The 19,373-nt window shown below is 37.7% G+C and overlaps 2 protein-coding genes across 6 annotated transcripts in view; one reads left to right on the plus strand and one right to left on the minus strand.

Moving 5' to 3' along the window:
- LOC139151983 (DCN1-like protein 3) overlaps positions 1-5,268 on the plus strand; it is a 29,690-nt gene extending 24,422 nt beyond the window's left edge. For both annotated transcript variants that reach the window (XM_070725053.1, XM_070725054.1), the window contains one exon: positions 163-5,268. In XM_070725053.1, the coding sequence (XP_070581154.1) occupies positions 285-1,295 (1,011 nt within the window). In that variant the 5' untranslated portion in view covers positions 163-284 and the 3' untranslated portion in view covers positions 1,296-5,268. The remainder of the gene's footprint in view (positions 1-162) is intronic.
- A 3,625-nt stretch (positions 5,269-8,893) lies between these two features.
- Positions 8,894-19,373, minus strand: part of LOC139151984 (myocardin-related transcription factor A-like) — a 52,240-nt gene continuing 41,760 nt past the window's right edge. For 2 of the 4 annotated variants that reach the window (XM_070725055.1, XM_070725056.1), the window contains 3 exons: positions 16,014-17,974; positions 15,180-15,240; positions 8,894-13,939 (listed from right to left, as the gene is read on the minus strand). In XM_070725055.1, the coding sequence (XP_070581156.1) occupies positions 13,134-13,939; positions 15,180-15,240; positions 16,014-17,974 (2,828 nt within the window). In that variant the 3' untranslated portion in view covers positions 8,894-13,133. The remainder of the gene's footprint in view (positions 13,940-15,179; positions 15,241-16,013; positions 17,975-19,373) is intronic. The other 2 variants (XM_070725057.1, XM_070725058.1) reach the window with 1 other exon arrangement.

The following is a 19,373-nucleotide window of genomic DNA, read 5'->3' on the forward strand; positions in this document are numbered from 1 at the left end:
AAGAAATAATGATCAAGACACAGTGATCCCCACCCTGCTATGAGCCTCATCTCTTATCAGAGTCAAATATGCACAGTTGTAGATATCGTCCAGTTTTTGTATTCTCTCCACACCATCTGTGATTTCAGTTGATAGAGCTAATCTTCTTCTTGTATTTTGCAGAATATACAGTATCTATGTGACATTAAGCATGATGCATTATCAGCATTATCACTGAGAATCTGAAGGCAACATCAGGTCAACAACTTCACACCACATTTCCCGGATAATTACCAGTTTCACCAATGGGCAAGTGCCTGTCAAGTTGTGCCGAGCCCAGTCCATCAGCCGAACAAAATGGTGGGCCCAAGTCAACCGAAAGCCAAGCTAGCTATCCTGCCATGACCAGAGTACCCGCTGAAACAGCGCCCCCACCACCCCAGCCCACTCAGACGTACACACAGCAACGTACATACCCTCATACACAGACTCAGACACATACACAGACGCAGCATAGTATGAGTAGTGTACACAGCATTGGAACAGAATATTACTCCAATGGATCGCAGAAGAAACTCAGCGGTGACAGGATAAAGATGTCGACAAATCAAAGAAAGACGAGTAATGGCATAGATAGTGGACGACGTTCATTAGTAGCTAAAAGCGAATTTACAGAGTCCAAAATACACAAATTATTTGATCACTATAAGGATGAAAATGAAGACTGTATACTAGCAGAAGGTATGGAAGTGTTCTGTCAGGATCTGAAAGTGGACCCAGCTGCATTTATCATGCTTGTACTCGCCTGGAAGTTCCAAGCAATGACCATGTGCCAATTTACAAGGAAGGAATTTTTAGAAGGTTGCAAGGCTCTCAAAGCAGATTCCATCCGCGGTATTCAAGCCAAATTTCCAGATTTACTTGAGGAGGTGCAAAATGATGCTAAATTTAAGGATCTGTACAGATTTACTTTCCAGTTTGGTTTAGACTTGGAGGGTGGACAGCGTTCCCTGCCTTGTGACATAGCCATACCACTGTGGAAGCTTGTCTTTTCTAATCGGGAACCGGCCATACTGGAGAGATGGGTTCAGTTTCTGTCCCATGGACAAATTCGGGGAATTTCCAAGGACACTTGGAACATGTTCTTGAACTTCACTGAGGTGGTAGGTGCTGATTTCACGGGATACGATGATAACGAGGCGTGGCCCAGTCTTTTTGATGACTTTGTTGAGTACGAAACCGAGAAAAAGAAAGCCAGACTTTCTGGAAATGAAGAAAGGACAGATGGGAGAAACTTACCTGTCTACTACTATTGAGAAACAAAATCCCAACGAATATAAATGCCTATTTTTTGACATTGTACAGTCAATGTTTAAAGCCATGATAGATCTAAAACGAGGAATATCACAGAGCAGGTGGAATGCTAACAATTTTTATTTACCAACCAAAAGTAGGAATGTTATATTGTCAATATAAAGCTGATCTAATCAGTTGGATTGATATGTTGTGAAAAAAGAAGAAAATGTTTATGTTCATTTTCCCGACGTGACGACAAGACAGAAGTGGTAGAAGTTTTTATTGAGATACCTATCAGTCTGTAGTACTGCGACATCATCATCACCGTTCTTCATTTCCTATTAAGATCCATTTTAGTCAGCACTCTGTAGAGTATGACTCTGTTAGGATAGCCAAGCTGAAATAATATCATCCCAAATATGACCCGTGCTCTTTGACCTGCTGTATTTCATTGGATCAAAAGTCTGTCCTCAAACCTGTGTATTCTTATTGTTGGCTGATAATGATCAGGTTTCTTTCACAGGCCATTTAAATGACCAAAAGATGTATAAAAACCCCGAACTCAAACCTTGTGTATAGGCATTCTTGTACCAGTAGGTGTGACCTCCACATTTCAAGCTGTCGAAAGAAATACAGGTAGACCATAGTCTGGTACCTTTACTTGCAGAGGCAAAACCTGGTAAGGAAATGTCACGTGAATGAAACAGCAAGGTTTGAGTTTGTATGGTTCACTCGTTGACACGCCAGCATAGACACATCAGCATGAACTAATATTAGCATTGACATATTTTGCCAGGAATGTTGCAGGCAACAGTATACCGTTTGCAATCATTTATTGTTTTGACCCTGCCAGATCTTCTTAGACCATTCCATTATTGTTTTTAAAAAACCCTCAGTACTGTCTACGGCTTCATAATGCTATGCCAAATCTGAATTCAATCCAGGTATTAGAAATCCAATTGCTGTAACTGGTCCAAGCACAAACCATAGAGTACATCATTATGATAATCCCCTCAAACATTTTCGTTCTTAACATCGTAGGTTTGTTCAGATAGGAACCCAGTGGTCATTTTCATCGTAAAAATGACATTTTCATGACAAAACTCAAGTCAGCATTCGTTCAGGATTAGACCCTTTTTCTAGGATCAATGGTTCAGGATGTGAATTATAGAACATGATAATTCTTTCAAAGAGGCCTGTCATGAGTAATTTTGTTTACATGCATTCTGTTCAGCTTAAGACAAATACCATTATGAAATTATAACAAGTGGAAGTTATACAATGTTGAAGCGCTGTCTATCAAATACAGTATTGACAAACAGTAGAAATAGATACATTTCTTCTTTCCTTCAGAAATTCATTGCTCATGCCATTTCTGAATACCAGATATTCCTCTGGAAGAGGACACACCATAAACTGCTAGAATCAGACCCTAATGTTTTCTGTTCCCCAATATTGACATGAAAGAGCTATATAATCTGCTGTACGAGTTGATAAGAATTAAAGATATTTTGCTGACTGCCATCTATATGAAATGGAGATCTAAGAGATCTATTTTAGAAATAAAAGGAAAAGCAACAAAAAAAGCGAAAACGTAAAGACACTATTTGAGGAATTTTAACAATGTCAGTAAAACCACTGGTCAACTGTCATTTCCAATTTACAAAATGATAGGGAGAGAACTTTTGCTAGTTGGTGGTAATATATTTTGTTCAGGACATATCAATTTGTAGATTTGCTATAGAACTGGACAAGAATGACAACAGTTACTGTATTGTTGTGGTCTATTGGGTGTCGGGGCAAAGGATGATTAGGATGTAACAATGTATGGTTTGTGGCGTCTTCAAGTGCAATTGTAGAGCATAGGCACACACACACATACACACACACACACACACACACACACACACACACACACTGAGTACATGCAGACTTTTGTCCTGATTTGTAAGCCTCTGTTTATACAACGGTAAATTAGCTCCAATCGGCATGTTCAAATGCATACTGAGACATGCTAAACACTGCTTTCAAAGCTAGAGAACAGACAGTGCGTTTTAATATACGTACACTCTTAACTATACCAGCCAATCCAATATGGCTGACAAGCAATCAATTTGATTTTTCTGATTTTCTCCAAACATGTCTCAGTGTCTGTTTTTCAGAGCTGGATATCCAGTATGGTCACGTTAAACATTTGTTACATTACAATTCCTGTGCATCGTAGAAACGCCTGTCTGAGTTGCTTTTTCCCATAAATGTTGTGTATAGTTATTAGTTATTAGCAACCAATATTATGATGAATTTCTGTAACATTGAACAAACCTTTTACTTTTCACACATATCTGGACAGATTTCAAGTTCAATCAACTTATTTATGTACACGAACTCATCCAACACTTTGTTCCTTGTTTTGTTACTTATCTTGCGTTTTTCAGATACCTTAAATTATTTTTTTCCAATGTTTGAAAAAAAGGACATTATGCTTGGGAAGTTAATGTGCACATCATATTATTTAATAGACCACATTGTTGTCTGAAATACTCAAAAGTTATTTCTGACATAAAGGCCGTGTTAATGTTTGTTTGTCATGCTGGGAAATGAGAAGTGTAAAGACAGTCCATTGGAAAGTTAAGCTATGTTGTGTGCCATGAATTGAACAACTGACAGCATGGTTATCAGAATTATTTATGTTCATTATCTATGAAGACTCTGATTAAAAGTATAATTTAAGAGAAACTGTCTGATCACATTCCAACTGTACAATGAATTTCACTTTTCATGGTTTATGTGCAAAAATTTCAAACATAACTGTGCATTGTTTCAAAGAAGTATGAATGCTTGCAGAGAATAAACAAAAAAATCCAAGTGTGCATTTATGGAAAAGGTACTGCGAGTTCATTGCAAATCACCAACACTTTACACAAGCCACATTCATAGAAATAAATATGTAGATATTTTTGTGTTAGTGAAAAGAGAAAACAACACGCCCAATGAAAGATGTGTAAATTTCATGTGTACAGTATTTGAAGTCAAATTGTGACACTGTAGATGATCACCAGTCTTTCATAATGCCAGTCTCTCACCGCAAAGTGGCTTGTTAAACTTGCAGAAGGATTGCCAAAACAACTTTTTCAGAAAAATAAATAGACAAAACCCAGTCTTGTTTTCAATCTTTCAAACACAGAAATCTTATGGATTGCAACTGAAAAAATGTTTTGATGTCATGATGGTGTTGAGGATCATGAACTCTGTTAACAAACGCCATCGATAAATATAAATATGCGCATGTTTAAGACGTCTATTAGGCAATGCAAAAAGTTCATATTTTCAAATCATCTGTTGATATTTTATGATTTTCTGCTATGTTTTTTGACAACTCCATGCATGCTGAGCAAATTTCAGAGCATATATTTAAAGAAAAACATGCATGTAAAAAATTCTCCAACCTGTGAAACGTTACTTTGCTTGCTAACAGTGACATTAGACTGGTAACTATTACTAGTGAGTTAGGGGGACCAGGTCTGTCACCTGTGAAGCAGGCTCCTATTAACTACTGGTGACTTGAGGAGCTCAGGTAACCCATGAGAGGAATGAGCAAGAAACCCACAAACAATTGTATTATTGTGTGCTTTATGGTGCAACCATTTAAAAAAAATAGAATTCAAATCATTTGGCGTATTTTGATTCTGAAGGATTTACATTTTTTAATTAATGTCCGTAGAATGCATGGAATCTAAGTTTATTCTCCACAACTGTAATATTATCTATATAGGTGTAGCCATGTTGTGCCTGTTTTTCGTTTGTGTTTTTACTCATAAAAAGTGGTAAGTTTGTTTACGTTCTGTCAAATCACCCTTTAGATCTTTATCATCTGTAGTACTTACTTTTTTTTTCTTCTGACAAATGCTATCAGTGTGTTGGATACTGCATCTATACAGATATGTACTTTGTATTATACTTACTATAGTAAAAGCCCAAGCAACATGCTGTTTATATGTGTGTATATTGTCTATTTACTATCAGCCCAGCTTAGCCATCCTGTGCAACTGCCATTACCATCCTTTAAGTTTGAGCAAATGTTTAAGACTTTCACTTTTAAGGTGCATACTACCTTAACCCTTTGCACCCTGACCCCCTGGTACTCTATGACGTCATCGGACATTTCTGTCCGAGTCGGGTTCAAAGGGTTAAAAGAGTTTAAGAGTTGAAAAACTATTGCAATTACACCAAATACAAATGAAACCAAATGAAATCAATGTGTTTTCATGGTCACTGGATACAAGTTAGGGCAATAAACTGTAAAAGTGAACCATCTGTAGCCTGCACTATATCATATGAGATCTCCAGTACCCATGATGTTCACTCTATTAAACCATGTTTTTAGCAACCACCCCTCATTTTCTTATTTCCCCATCCATTGGAATTCTTGAATACCAAGGACTGAATTCTTGTATTCCCAATTGTTCATTTTGCACTGGTAATCTCTTGGTCTGATGAATCCAACATCCTTAGCTTTGTGTGAGGTTAGCCATGGCTATGCCATCTCATATACAGACTTCTTTACAAAGTGATTTGATACCAGTCATTAATAATAAACAAAAATCTTGGCACAGTTTTTCAACGCTAAATTTTAACAATAGTTTACTGGTATGTTGAATGTGACGTATCATCAAGCCTGTAGAGTAAATTAGGCTTTCCAAGTCGCACCGGTATTTGTGAAAATTTCAACATTTTTGTCCCCCTCCCTCCCAGGTGCTTTTTAAATGTCATTATTGCCATATAAACATCACAAATGTTTGTGTTTCTTTTCTGATCTACTGCTTGTAGTGGTTAATGTTGAAGCTCTTTGATCTAGTAAGTAAAGTTTTCGCCATTTTAGTTTTTTGAAAATCAAAAATTTAATGATTTACCATAGGGCTAATGCAGGGATGTTGGCCATTTCGATACTTTGGAAATTTTGGGGGAAATTTGTTTCTCTAGAACCAAGACTTGCAAGGTGACCACTGAGTTTCATTCTTACTTAAACAGGAAGTTACAGGACCGTGGGCACACAATAGGGGGATTACTGATGATGCAGCCATTTGCATACACTGGGCGGGAGTCTTTGAATTCTCAGAGCATCGCTTTGACCGTATGAGAAATTTGAATAATCATGATCGACACTAACGTGACATATGCAAAGAGGTGTCAAATGGTTTTACAGGGAACATGTTTTGAAACATAATAATTACGGTATGCATTCTCTGACAAAAAGCGGAACATTTTTTCAGTTTATTTTTTACTCAAGTTTAGTCGCTGTATATTCACAGACATATGCAAGATTCAATTACAATGAACGCCTGAAACATGTCAAAATAATGGGATTCTGGGACCAAATACGGCACGTCCGATCAGTAGCGTGGCTTTTTGACATATGCATAGACGTACGATAATCCGGCTTTTATAGGGGAAGTTCCTGTCTAAAAGTTTCATATAGGAAAGTTTGATCAAAAGTTAAGTCTTTCATTTTTAGGCAAGACCCATGGCATAACTTTGGGGAGCACACTGAAGACGTGGGGCCTTAGAGTAACACTTACAAATTAATGTATGATATTTTACATTCTAGTCGTAGGAGAATTCTAAAGCCACAATTAATGTCACCCAAGTTGAATTAATTTTTGACTTGAATTCTAACTGTACGATGGACAGACTAGAAGCTCACTCTACTGTCTATGACTGTACGTACCCATGATGTCGTTATCATGCTATCACTGGCATACAACTACCATTTTCCTGCTCAGCTGGGAGACATTAATGTGCATATCAGAAATTGAGTGTACTGTGACATCACAGTGTCAATATTTACGTGATAATATCTAGAACATGTACAGAGTGTGTATGGCATGAACATTATGTCAATGAACAGGTGAGAAAGACCTCCTGAAAACAGAATTTAGAAAAATTCAGACAAATTATTGTTGACATAGTGATTACATACTCGTCAATTGTATTAACGATAGCAGATAGTAGAGGTATCTGCCCATCAGGACATTGTGAATATGGAACACTAAGCTGTGCAGCTTGTTTCCAAGTGAGAACGGGATTTACAGTCCCTCCATCTGAGACAGGAAATTTTAGCACACAGGTAGGAAATCGCTTTGGACTGAACATTAAAAATTGTCCATGGTTTTGACATGTTGTGAGAAAATTGTTGAAATTCAAACAAAATTATAGAGATGGATGTATACTCAAATCATCCAACCCGGCAATGGCTAAGGATATGCAGTGGCTATCTGTTCAAACAAAAAATTTCAGATGTCCTAAACTATAGAAGTTTATTTAGTTATCTAAAATAAGCATTACCTTAGGTTGCATTGTTCTGTACCATGGCATGACATGAACCTCTGTGGTAGGTTTATGACCTTGGTATTTGCTTTGAACTTTAAAGGGACAAAGTCGGCCATTTTTTTCATGAATTTTGTTTTATACGAGATGCCATCGCAAGAATGAATTCATTCTCGCGATGGTTTCATTTAATTTTTCTAAAATCGGGGTCGAATATATGCATAGTCACCCATTCATTCAGTATCTTTCAACATGCCAAACAATATAAGCAGTATCTCTTATCAAACAAAATTCATGAAAAATGGCCGACTTTGTCCCTTTAATATTAAGGTAAAATGCACCTTCGGACAGATACTCAGATTCTCTCACTTTTACAATACATGTTTGATCTACCACTTGTGGAGACTCATTAAGCAAAGTTTTCGAAGTCTTATTTTTGTGGAAATCGAAAATTAAGTTTTTTCTCAATAGAGTAAACACAGGAATGCCCCCCATTTTGAATGTCAAATATTGGTAAATTTACTGAAATGTGTTTCCATAGTACCAACATTTGTGCAGAGGCCAATTTTTTTATTCTTGGTTTTTCTAAAAGAGTTTCTTGTTCAATTACCAAATCAAGGTGACAGAAATTTGAATATTTCAACTTGTCAGCACATCCTGTGTATATTGACCCATGTTGACCACTTAACTCTATAATCCTGTGTAGAATTCATTTGTTTATGATGATATTGCATATACTCAATGCAGTGTGTTTACAAGCCAATGATGTCATATTTTAAAATATTTTATGTGGGAGACTGAAATATTTTTTTTTTCAGAATAAATACATCAACAGCATAAAATAACCATGGCTATACCATGTAACAACTTTCAATCCTTGGGCAAATACCGTAATATGCCAAATCAATGGAGCAGCTCAAATGCAGAAGTGAATAGAAGGCTGGGTAATGATGTGATTCTCAGAACGACACCACTTAAATTTGATGATTATGCTTCTGGGCTAAACAAAGCATTATGTACAATTTGGGGAATTTGGTCATTAATTTTGACAAAACCATGCCAACATGGACTCTAATGTTACACACACACCTAGCAAAGTAATCATAGATTGGAACTTCTCAGTTTACTGTGGCTTTGATTTCCATCCAAGGAAGGTTGCGGTATCAGATATGTGTGATTGGAAAAAAGACTTATCAAGGGAGGACATTGATATTGAATACTTGTATGCTTTGTTTTCATCTTCTGGCATTGGCTACTGTGTAACTCACCCATTCAGCAGGACTTGAACACAGAATTTTTGAATTGCAAAACAGCAGATTTATTGAGCATTATATGATCAGATACATAAACAATATAAACAGTGTGCTGTATATACATGCATTAACACAGAAAACTTGTTTTGCAAACCTGCCACTACATACAATCTACTGATGAAAAAAAAAAGGTAAATATTTTCTGGTGGAATCCAGTTTCCCTAAAAGACTGACAACTGTAATTAACATTTTCCAATGGAATGAATGGCCAGATTTTAAATTTATTGACAGATTAAATCAATGAAGAGTCCGAAAAGAGGAAAAATGAATCAAAGTGTTCACCGTTTGTATTTTTATTCCTTGCAGGTCCTGAGAGGAAAGGTTTACCTTACATTTAAAATATTTTACAAGTGTCTTTTACATTGGTTCTGCACATGCAGCGTGGTTTACATTTGTGATCACCGTCTGTCCCTCATAAACAAAAGAATCCTGTAAATTAACCTTCGGTGGCGTGCCTCAAATGTATTCCTACATACAAAACACTGTCCATTCTTTTCAACAAAATGAAGTAGGACAGTTCTTTGGAGAATGACAGTAATATTTGAGTACAACTACGACAAAACTTATTAAATTGAAATTTGATGGTGGTGAAATATCCACTGACAACATATTTCATATTGCAAAATATTCTTCTGGTTTGAATACCTTGCAGAGCATCTCATATAACCATATGCAGCAAGCCATTTGGTAAACTTTTGAGAGTCCCCTGTGCCGTTTTGTTTGTATGAGTTTGTTGTATGTAGTCAGTCAGACTGAGATTTGTGCCAACTTTGTATGTAATGGGTCAGCATAGCACATGACAAATCTTGCCACGGCAGTGTGTGTTCCATATGAACGACCAGTGGGTCACTTTGTACAGAGATCTGTTATATGAAATGGCAAAACGACACAAGCCGCTCTCAACAGTCTTACAGTTTGGTTGATTTAACCACAAGCATTTAACAAAAAATGTTACACTTTCAAAAAAACAAGACTGACGGACTCATTTCCAGAAGAACTCCTTAACTCCAAAATAAATCTGAGGCAAATATTGGAATTTCTTAATCTTATAATAAACAACTGATAAAGATGACAGCTATACATGTGGGTAAAACCGTTTGCTATTATGTCCAAATGGTTGAAACTCAAAGCAGTAATATCTACAGAACATAAAAATGTTGAGTGCATTCTGCACACTTTCTGTGCAAGCTTTCTTGAATCTTGAAAGACGGTATTCAAGACTAGAATGGTCTAAAGTATTCTTTGCGCCAAGGCAAGAACTATAACATGTACATATCTGTGATGTATCTACAGGTTTAGGAAAATATAAAAACTCGATACAACATTGGGCCACAGAAAAGGTAAGGTACTTCACCAGGTAATTAATATTCTACATAAATACTAAATGGTATCTTTTTTTTCAAGCAAACACAGTGGTAGGGAGGCTTACTAAAAATGGCAGTCGTAGGCTCACTTTATGACAAGATACCAATTTGCAAGCAAGCCAATAGAAGCATAGACTGTAGAAACAGACCTAGCTGCATAAAGCTAGCTGTTCAGTGTCTATACAGGAACACAGCTTAGCTTCAAATATTGCTGTCAAGATTATCTGGCAATACAAAGCCATGAGAATCAAAACGTTGAAATTGTTAAAAATATTTCATTTCTCTCAATATTATTTTTTCAGATTTATTTTTTTTCTTTCTGTACAGTGTATAAAATGTTGACCACATTCTGCAGTCTTGGTGTAAACTTGATAGAGTAGTATCTTGTGGTGAGAGACCAATTGGACTAAAAAATATTCCTGTTGAGAAATTGTTGTTGTAGGCTATGCAAAGGTACATTTTAACTCTACATATATCTCCATATACTTGTGATTTACTGAACAAGTTTTTGAAGCACCAATGATACGACCAGCAAGACCAGTCATGTGGTTAGTTTGCAAAGTAAGTTTTTCGTCTGTTTTTTTTTTTTAAGTTATATCTTTATTTAGTTTTTCTGGTGTCATCACTAATAGAGGAACAAAAACACTACTGTTACGTAGAAACTTGGATCCCTCTCATTCAAATATGAAGTCGGTGAAAATAATGAAACTTTCTTTTTCATTTTTTTAGGTTTATTTCGTACTAATTTTTTTTTTAACATAAATCTATTGCTAGTTTTGTACACTTTTTACACATTGGTCTTGCAAAAGTGAAAAGTATATGACAGCAAGCTGTAAAGATCCTTGGAAACTAAGACCATTTATCGGGAATACAACTCTCCTTCAAAATTATGCTGTGGTCTTTCAGATTTCAATGAACAAGAAACAGATTTCCTGCACCAAATAATGTAGCCTAAACATTTTGGTAAACCACTTTTTTTACACAGATGTGTAAAAAAACATTGGAACAAATAGCCTAATAATACAAGATCAGTTGCTCATTCATTTCATAAGTCTATGAAAACCATGGAAACAGATGAGCTAATGGCATTATAATCAACCATACAATGTTTTTGATTTGAAATGTCGACTATTACAGTCGGTTTATCTAACACTTTGCAATGTAATAATATTCAGTCAATTGTCTGATTTAATACATATTGCATTCACTCAGATTGTCTTCAAACTTTTCTTTTTGGAACAAGCCTGTGTATTCATGTTCTGAATAAATAATTGTAGGGTTTTCTTCTAGGATGAAATTTGTAACTAACATAGAATTGGATGGTGAATTGTAATTTCAAGTGGAGACCCGCTCCTAATCGAGTTGTAACAGACAAGTAACAATAAGTAGCTATATGAATTGAACCAGAAAGAAAACTAGAATTCTAAACTTTTCAGTGTGCTGGAAATGTAAGAAAAGCCAATATAAAATCTATCAGGAGTGAAAATATGCAATTTTACTCAAAAAATGTTGGCGATAACTTCTGACCTTTTGTTGTTAAAATGGTTACTATACAACAAAGGTGTATGGCAAAGATAAACTAGGTAGTATCTGTGATCACACAACCATATGTACTACAAGTCTTGTCAAATGCCAAGCCCATTTTTTTAAATACAAAATAATTTGTTGAGAGAATATCAGCATGGACAACTCTGGGCAGTTATCTCTATTCTGAATTCACCCATTACCATACATATGATATTTTATATTTTAAATTAATGTTCCTTCAAAGTTATTGTCATACTACACAGACAATTGCATGTGAAACACTAGACTTCATCTGTTTAATGATCATTCAAGATTCTTGGATATGTTTTTATTTCTCATGGGACAAAAATAAAGCCTTATTATCGTAATATTTCACCGGGGAGATTCAAGCATGTAGGCACATTTTTCTGCCATGTTATATGTAGGATAGCTTTTCAACAACATACGCAGCAACATCGGGCTTTTGCCGTATTATGTCATGCCCCTAGGCTATGAATCTATCAGTTAAAAGTTATAATAGTCCTCTTGATGGGACAAGGGGAAAAGACAAATTACTTGTGAATATTCTAGATAACATAAAAGATATCAATAAGTACACAAGTATACGCATCCACAGATAAAGATTTCTGTGTATTGTTCAAAAAAGCAATGAAAATGTGTATCTGTCACGCTTATTCCATATAAAATGAATTCCAGATATCTAATGGATTTTTGTAGAAATCTGGTCACTTTCCTTGGTTCCCTTAGAGGGTCCAAGGAATAGATACAGAAAACATGTATCTTACACCAAAGGCAGCGCTAGGACTTTTCACATACAGCAATCAATTTTCATCACAAAGAAAATATCTCTTTCGGCAAAACACATGTTCAGGGTACAGCAGATAGATGTGGGTTGATGTAAACTGCAAAATAAGATTCCGAACATTTTAATAGATCCATGTGTTTAAGTTGAAACAGTCACTATGTTGAGTCTTGCTGTAAGAATTACATCTCTCTGTTTGACAGAGCATTGACCCCAGTGCAGCACTAAAACAGATAACTTTCCATCCTCTAATTTCTAGAATTTCTGATGAAGCATACGGCCAGTGCTGAGGTGAGACTGGGAGATTGACAACTCTACTTTCAGCGAGTTGATAAACCATGTTGTATCAACATGTGACAGCTGCAACTCAGGCAGCAAACTGATATTAAAACAGTATTAAATACACATGGTGAAACCAGTTTGTTTGATCAGTAAAACAGTTTTCAAAGAATTTAGGGCCGTGAAAATTGTTCCAGAAAACCGATGCAAATTTCAGTTGAATGAAAATGGTCAATGAATGCAGAATCGTCAGTCTATAGGTATGTTATCTAGCTGGTCCCCTTCTAAGTGGTGTAGTTCCGTTGGTGTGCTCACATCTGTCAAGTCGAAAAAATTAAGGAAGTGATCTCCGGAAAAGGAAGGCGTGCCAATACCGGAGTCCATGGGGAAATTGGTGAATGGAGTGGAGCCTGTAACAGGAGTTAGCCCAGTTGATGTACCATTGATGATACTCAGCCAATCTAGATCAGAATCAATGCCTGGCTGGTTGCTGAATTGGCAATTTGAGTTTTGGTTAGTATCCGATTCATTGGGTTCTATTTTCACCCTTGGCAAGTCTGATCCATTGCTCTGGCTCCGGTGTAAATCCAACATGTCTTTGTCATTACTCAGAATGTCCAAGGATGCCAAGGTGGGATCGCCACTGTCAATATCCATGGGCAGTTCCGTCACAAACTGTTGTTGCGGAGCCTGTTTCACTGACACGGCGTCCCCTCTGGCAAGAGCGTTTATTGCTTTTGTGATTTTCAAAGCAGGTGGGGCTTGTCTACTACGCGATGTCGTACCCGATGACGTCGTACCTGACGTGGTGACTGCATTATCAGTGCTTGCTGCTATCGGCTGACTGACAACTACCGTGTTGCTGTTGGTAGGTACACCTTGATGCGTTGGAGACATTGTGACAGGCAATGTTGTAAAAAGCACAGTAGCTGCACCTGATCCCGTTGATGCTGTTACAGTTGCTGGGAAAGTCGCTGAAGTCAGGTTGGTAGATGCCGTTGCAATTGTAGGTAAATTGTATGCCTCTGTGGCCCTTGGAGTAGATGGTGGCTTGTCTGAATAATACATAATACAGATAAACATCATATATTAGCAATGACACTATGAACTGGTTAGCCGTTATGTTTCAATGCCATATTTCATATGACCTCTGTATGAACACATTTATACTGCATGCGTACCTCACTTCAATGAGACATTTTGGATTATGCACATTCACTATTACAATGCAAATGACAAAGCATGTTTTTTATAAATGTTTTAACTTCTGAAAAGTAAACATCTGATGATATTCATTGTTGCGTGATCATGAAGAGGTTCCAGTCAAAATTGGCTAAAAAGGAATCAAGCAACAGGAAAACTTTCACATCTCAAAAGTTGTAGGTTTGAAATTGTGACTCACTTCACTATACGAATTTTATTTACTTTGTAGTAAATGAAATGAAAAGTGACCCATGTGGAACTTGAGCCCACATCCCCCAAATACACTTCGGATGCTCTACCAACTGAGCTAATGGATCAGTCGGAATAACTGTGGTCGGTCCTGTCACTTAGATGGGGCTCTTCATTTCATGTGCGTGTATAGTGAGTTTTGGCTAAACTCATTACCTAATCTTTCTGTCTAAGGATCCTATGGATTCAACAGGGACTCGCACAGAAGTCACAAACTTAGGAATTGATTTTTGGTAATGAGGATCAGTCATACGAATGATGCAAAGCCAGAGAAGTGTAATTTTGTAGGTTTGAAATTGTGACTTTCTTCACTATACGAATTTTATTTACTTTGTAGTAAATGAAACTCAAAAGTTGGTTTACATTTGAAAGCGTCCACAATTGACTACTTTGCCTTCAGACAAAAAAGACAAATTTTTAATAATCAGTAGGTACAGCATGCAATGCTTACCGAACATAGGCTAAAACCATTTTACCTTTTTTTTTATTTCTTTTCATTGGAAGTATTGATATATGGCATTAAAGGGACGGAGTCGGCCATTTTTCATGAATTTTCTTTGATGCGAGATACTACTTACATTGTTTGACATGACGACAGATACTGAATGAATGGGTGACTGTGCATATATTTGACCCCAGTTTTAGACATGATAAATGAAATCACCGCGAAAATGAATTAATGATCATGACCTTTAATTCATTTTCGCGCTGGTTTCATTTAATTTGTCTAAAACCGGGGTCGAATATATGCATGGTCACCCATTCAAGTAGTATCTCGTATCAAACAAAATTTATGAAAAATGGCTGACTTTGTCCCTTAAAGAGTCTATGAATAATACTCACATCCATTCTGGATAAGAATCTCTAGTAAATCTTCAAGCTCCTGACTCTTGAGTTCATTTGGCTGTAAACGACAACACAAACAGGCAAAGTAAGACAAAGATATGTCCACAAGGAATTAAAAGTTTTGACATAAAACGAAAGCAGAGAATGACATATACATATAGTAGTTGCCTAAGAAGATGCTGTGACATATACTATATGCTGTGACATATACTACATGCTGTGACCATGCTACGAAAACATGCTTTACTTCAACAGAGTCTAGTAGGTTACAAATTACACTTCAGACTAAAAGTTTGCCGATATTAATGTGTGAGAACTTCAGGCAATGAACCAAACACAGGTGTTTAGACGATCATATCAACTTTTATCTGAAGTAATGCAAAGAGCTAACATAGTCTGATCTACAGTGTAGTGCTGTCACTCCTAATAATGCAAGAGTAGTTCATATCATCTGCTTATTCCTTGTTGATCAAGGATGGATATATCAGAACACTACGTTATCTTCTATTTTCCTTGCAACAATTTTGCTACATGCTTATGACAACGTGACAAACTCAGAGTCACACATACATAATTATATTGCTATACTTTACACTATGCCTTGGACATGAACAAAGTGGGGGTGGTGGTGTAACAGCACACATATCTTACATGTGAACAAAATAAACCATTCTGAGTCTTTATCCAATCAACACTGAGATGCCAGACATACGTTTAAACAACACAAACAGTCCAATAGTGATATGTAAAACCATGATGTGTCATGTAATGTTAATGGTTATGGCAGGCACGACCAAACATGGCGAGAGGTGGCCAGAGGCATGTACTCACATTTCTTCTGCTCACTGCTTCACTATAAGACGGAGGCGGAAATGAAGGATTGGTGTTTGATTTGTGTAATCCCAAGGTGCCTGGCAAAGGGTTTGTCTCTGTGGGGCTACTTGGCATTGATGCAGACTTTGTTGTTACTGTCGGGGTTGCACCCTGTGGCAAAATAAGAGTTTGGCCACCGTTGGGCAAAGCTAAAATTACCTGCTGAGGAGGTTTGTCTTTGTCGTCAAAGAGATTGGGAACAGGAGGTGCTTGATATCTAGGGGTAAGAGTCTGGGTATGTGGTTGGGCGTTCAGCAGTATGTTGATGGCTGGAAGAGGTGGAGGCGGTGGTGGTGGTGGAGGAGGTGACGTCTGAACTGTCTTTGGTGGCGCCACTGCCAATGTCGGTTTCTCTGGTGTTGTCATTTCAAGCTGTTTCACTTGGCGCTCTCTCTCCTGCAGCTGTCGAGTTGTGGACTCGAGTCTTTGCTGCAATTGTCCGATGAGCATCTTTTGCTGTAGGAGCAGGAAGGAGCTCTTCTGTGGATCACTCATGTCCATCATTTCAGCAGAGTTGCTGTTGGAGTCGATGTCCATCGGGGCAACACTCACTGTGTTTGGCAAGGAGGAATCTGACGTAGCCACGCTGAATGTGATAGGTGGGCTGGTGACGGTCGGCGGCTGGGTCGACACAATGATGTTCTGACCCTGTGTGATTGTCTTCACAGGACTGCCAATCCCTGTAAGTGGATGCGGCTGGTTTTGAACAGTTGTCTGTACTTGAGGCGGGGATAATGGATCGGCAACACTCATCGGTGACGATGGTATATTCAGAGAGCTGTTGAAGTCTGAATTACTCGGTGACACTGGGGGTGAGCTAACAGACGCTGGGGCACTGCCCAGACTGCTTCCCAAGTTGTCATCTGTTAACATATCTGGTGTACTTGCAACCTTGTGTAGATCTGGGGAAGAGACTGACACAGGGCTTGGGCATGTTGTGCTGGCAGAGTTTGCTTTACTCTCTGCTGTTCTCAAACGCTCCAACAGCTGCTGTTTGGTTCCAGACACAGGAAGCCCCCGGCTTTTGAGCTCTGCCCGAAGTTCTGGCACCTTCATGTCTTCCAGGTTACTCTGGCCTCGTGGTTTACTGATTTGGCCGCCACTTGCAGTGTTAGCCGTAGTTGAGCTTGAGGAGGAGACACCACGTGCTGGATTTGAAACAGTAGCAGTACTGGTGGCTGCAGATGCGCTTGCCACTTGCTGCTGCTGCTGTTGTTGTTGTTGCAGCTCTTGCTGTAGTGTAGCACTCGCAGTGTTGGGCAGTATGAACTGTCCCTGTTGTTGTTGGTTTTGCTGTTGTAACTGCAACTGTAACTGCAGGAATAACTGCTGTTGCTGCAGCAAGACATTGTATGATGAATCAAGAACAGGTTCTGGCTCCTTCTTATTTGCCTGTTCATTTGGTGGTTTGTACTCGTGGAATTTGATTTCCTTTGGCTTTGTCTTCTTGGGTTTGTTGCTTTTCTTCACTTGCTTTGGTTGTGACAATTTCAAGGCCTGGGCAGCTTGCTGTTGTTGTTGTTGTTGTAGTTGTTGCTGTTGTTGTTGCTGCTGCTGCTGTTGTTGTTGTTGTTGCTGCTGTTGTTGTTGTTGTGTTACAACCTGTGTAACCCTATCTATGGCATTAGCAATGCTAGTGGCTTGAGATAGACCACTGCTGTTGGTGCTGGCGCTGGCAGACCAGTTGAAAACGTGTTGCTGGGAGGATGGTATATCACTTCCCGGTTGGTCCAGTTTCTCCAGAAGTGGGCCCAAATCTGGTGGCGTTGGAATGCTTGTGCTTGCGCCTAATGACGTGACAGTTTCTACCGGTTGTGGAGGTGACAGGGCATCATCGCTGACGTCTTGGGTATCGTCATTGAATACATCAAGATCACCAACATCCATGCTGTTAGTTTTCACAAATGGTACCTCTCCACCTGGTGACAAAATGAAGACACCATGAGTGTAATCTCTCCAATGTTCATCTCTTTGCCTTGGCAGTCCACATGGCAATGTACATAAAATGGCATAATATGACATGTCTTGTATGTCGATTATCTTCTGAACATAATAGAAAGCACTACATTAATGTGGACATCTTTTGAAATATCTTAATAGCTAACTGCTGCCTGCCAATTTTACGATGCGATCTGTAATTTACCAATGACATTAGCAAAACTATCTCTGGGATTCTGAAAGATTGTTTAAATATTTCTTTTCAAAGTATTCTCAGTGAGTGATTAGTTTCTTTGACTAGTTTGACTTGTAAAATGTAAAATGGCGTGGAAAACTTTGAGACTAAACATAGCAACAGAAAACATCCTTTCAATTTGCGTCTGTAAATATTTTGTCAAACTTCCTTTCATCCATCATCATCTTAATTATCATAATTGATAACATCAATCAGATTAACCCTTTGACTGCTGTAATTTTGCCCATCAAAATTTTAATGCAATATTTTACAAATTTTTGAGAACTTTTCTGTAACTTTTTTTCATAATTTTGGACCAAATGGATATCACATTTCATCAGTTTTTTATCAAAATTTTGGCAAAAAATCAGAAAAAATTGACAATATTATATTTTAAAAAGGTGACAAAAATTGACTTTGGCGCTCAAAGGGTAAATTGAGTAAATTTCCCGATTTAACAGAAAGGTGCTTGCTGTTCCATGACTTTTCATATTAAAAGGGTTGGCTGTCTGTCAGTGTATGCTACACTACTACAGTAATTAACTCCATAGGCCATGAGTCAAGGCATACCTAACACGCAATAATTGGATTTGAGAGATTTCGAAGAAAACAACTCATAGGATCACAACTTAAGTACCAGCTTGGAGGCTAAGCACCATATTGTAATACTGTGTTAAAGGTTAGTGTTTTCATCAAATACACCTGTTGGCAAAGTTACCTATTTCAGTTTCAATAGTAAAAAAAAAGATAGCAATCCCTCTGAAGTTCTGAATGTAAAAAACCTAAAACATACTGAATATTTGGGATAAAAAACTAGCCTTAAATATCACTGTTCTTTATAGTAAAGTTAATCTGGTAAATCAATTTACTGGCAGACAAATTAATGAGGAATTCCGTCACCCAGGTCTACTATACTATTTGACATGCCCATTGAAACAAAGAGGTGACACCCTATTACAATGGCATACAATGATGTCATTCACACTTTGGGGATTTTTTACGATAAGGTGGTTTCGAAAGCTAGTTGTTGCAATGCGCTGTGAGGATAACTGTACTTGAGACTTGTACAAAGGATAAGATATAGCACTCAGCATATACTATCGGCATACTAGTGTTGCCAGACGACAAGTCGAAGCAGAAGTTAC

This window comes from Ptychodera flava, chromosome 15, assembly GCF_041260155.1.
Source record: "Ptychodera flava strain L36383 chromosome 15, AS_Pfla_20210202, whole genome shotgun sequence".
Lineage (NCBI taxonomy): Eukaryota > Metazoa > Hemichordata > Enteropneusta > Ptychoderidae > Ptychodera > Ptychodera flava.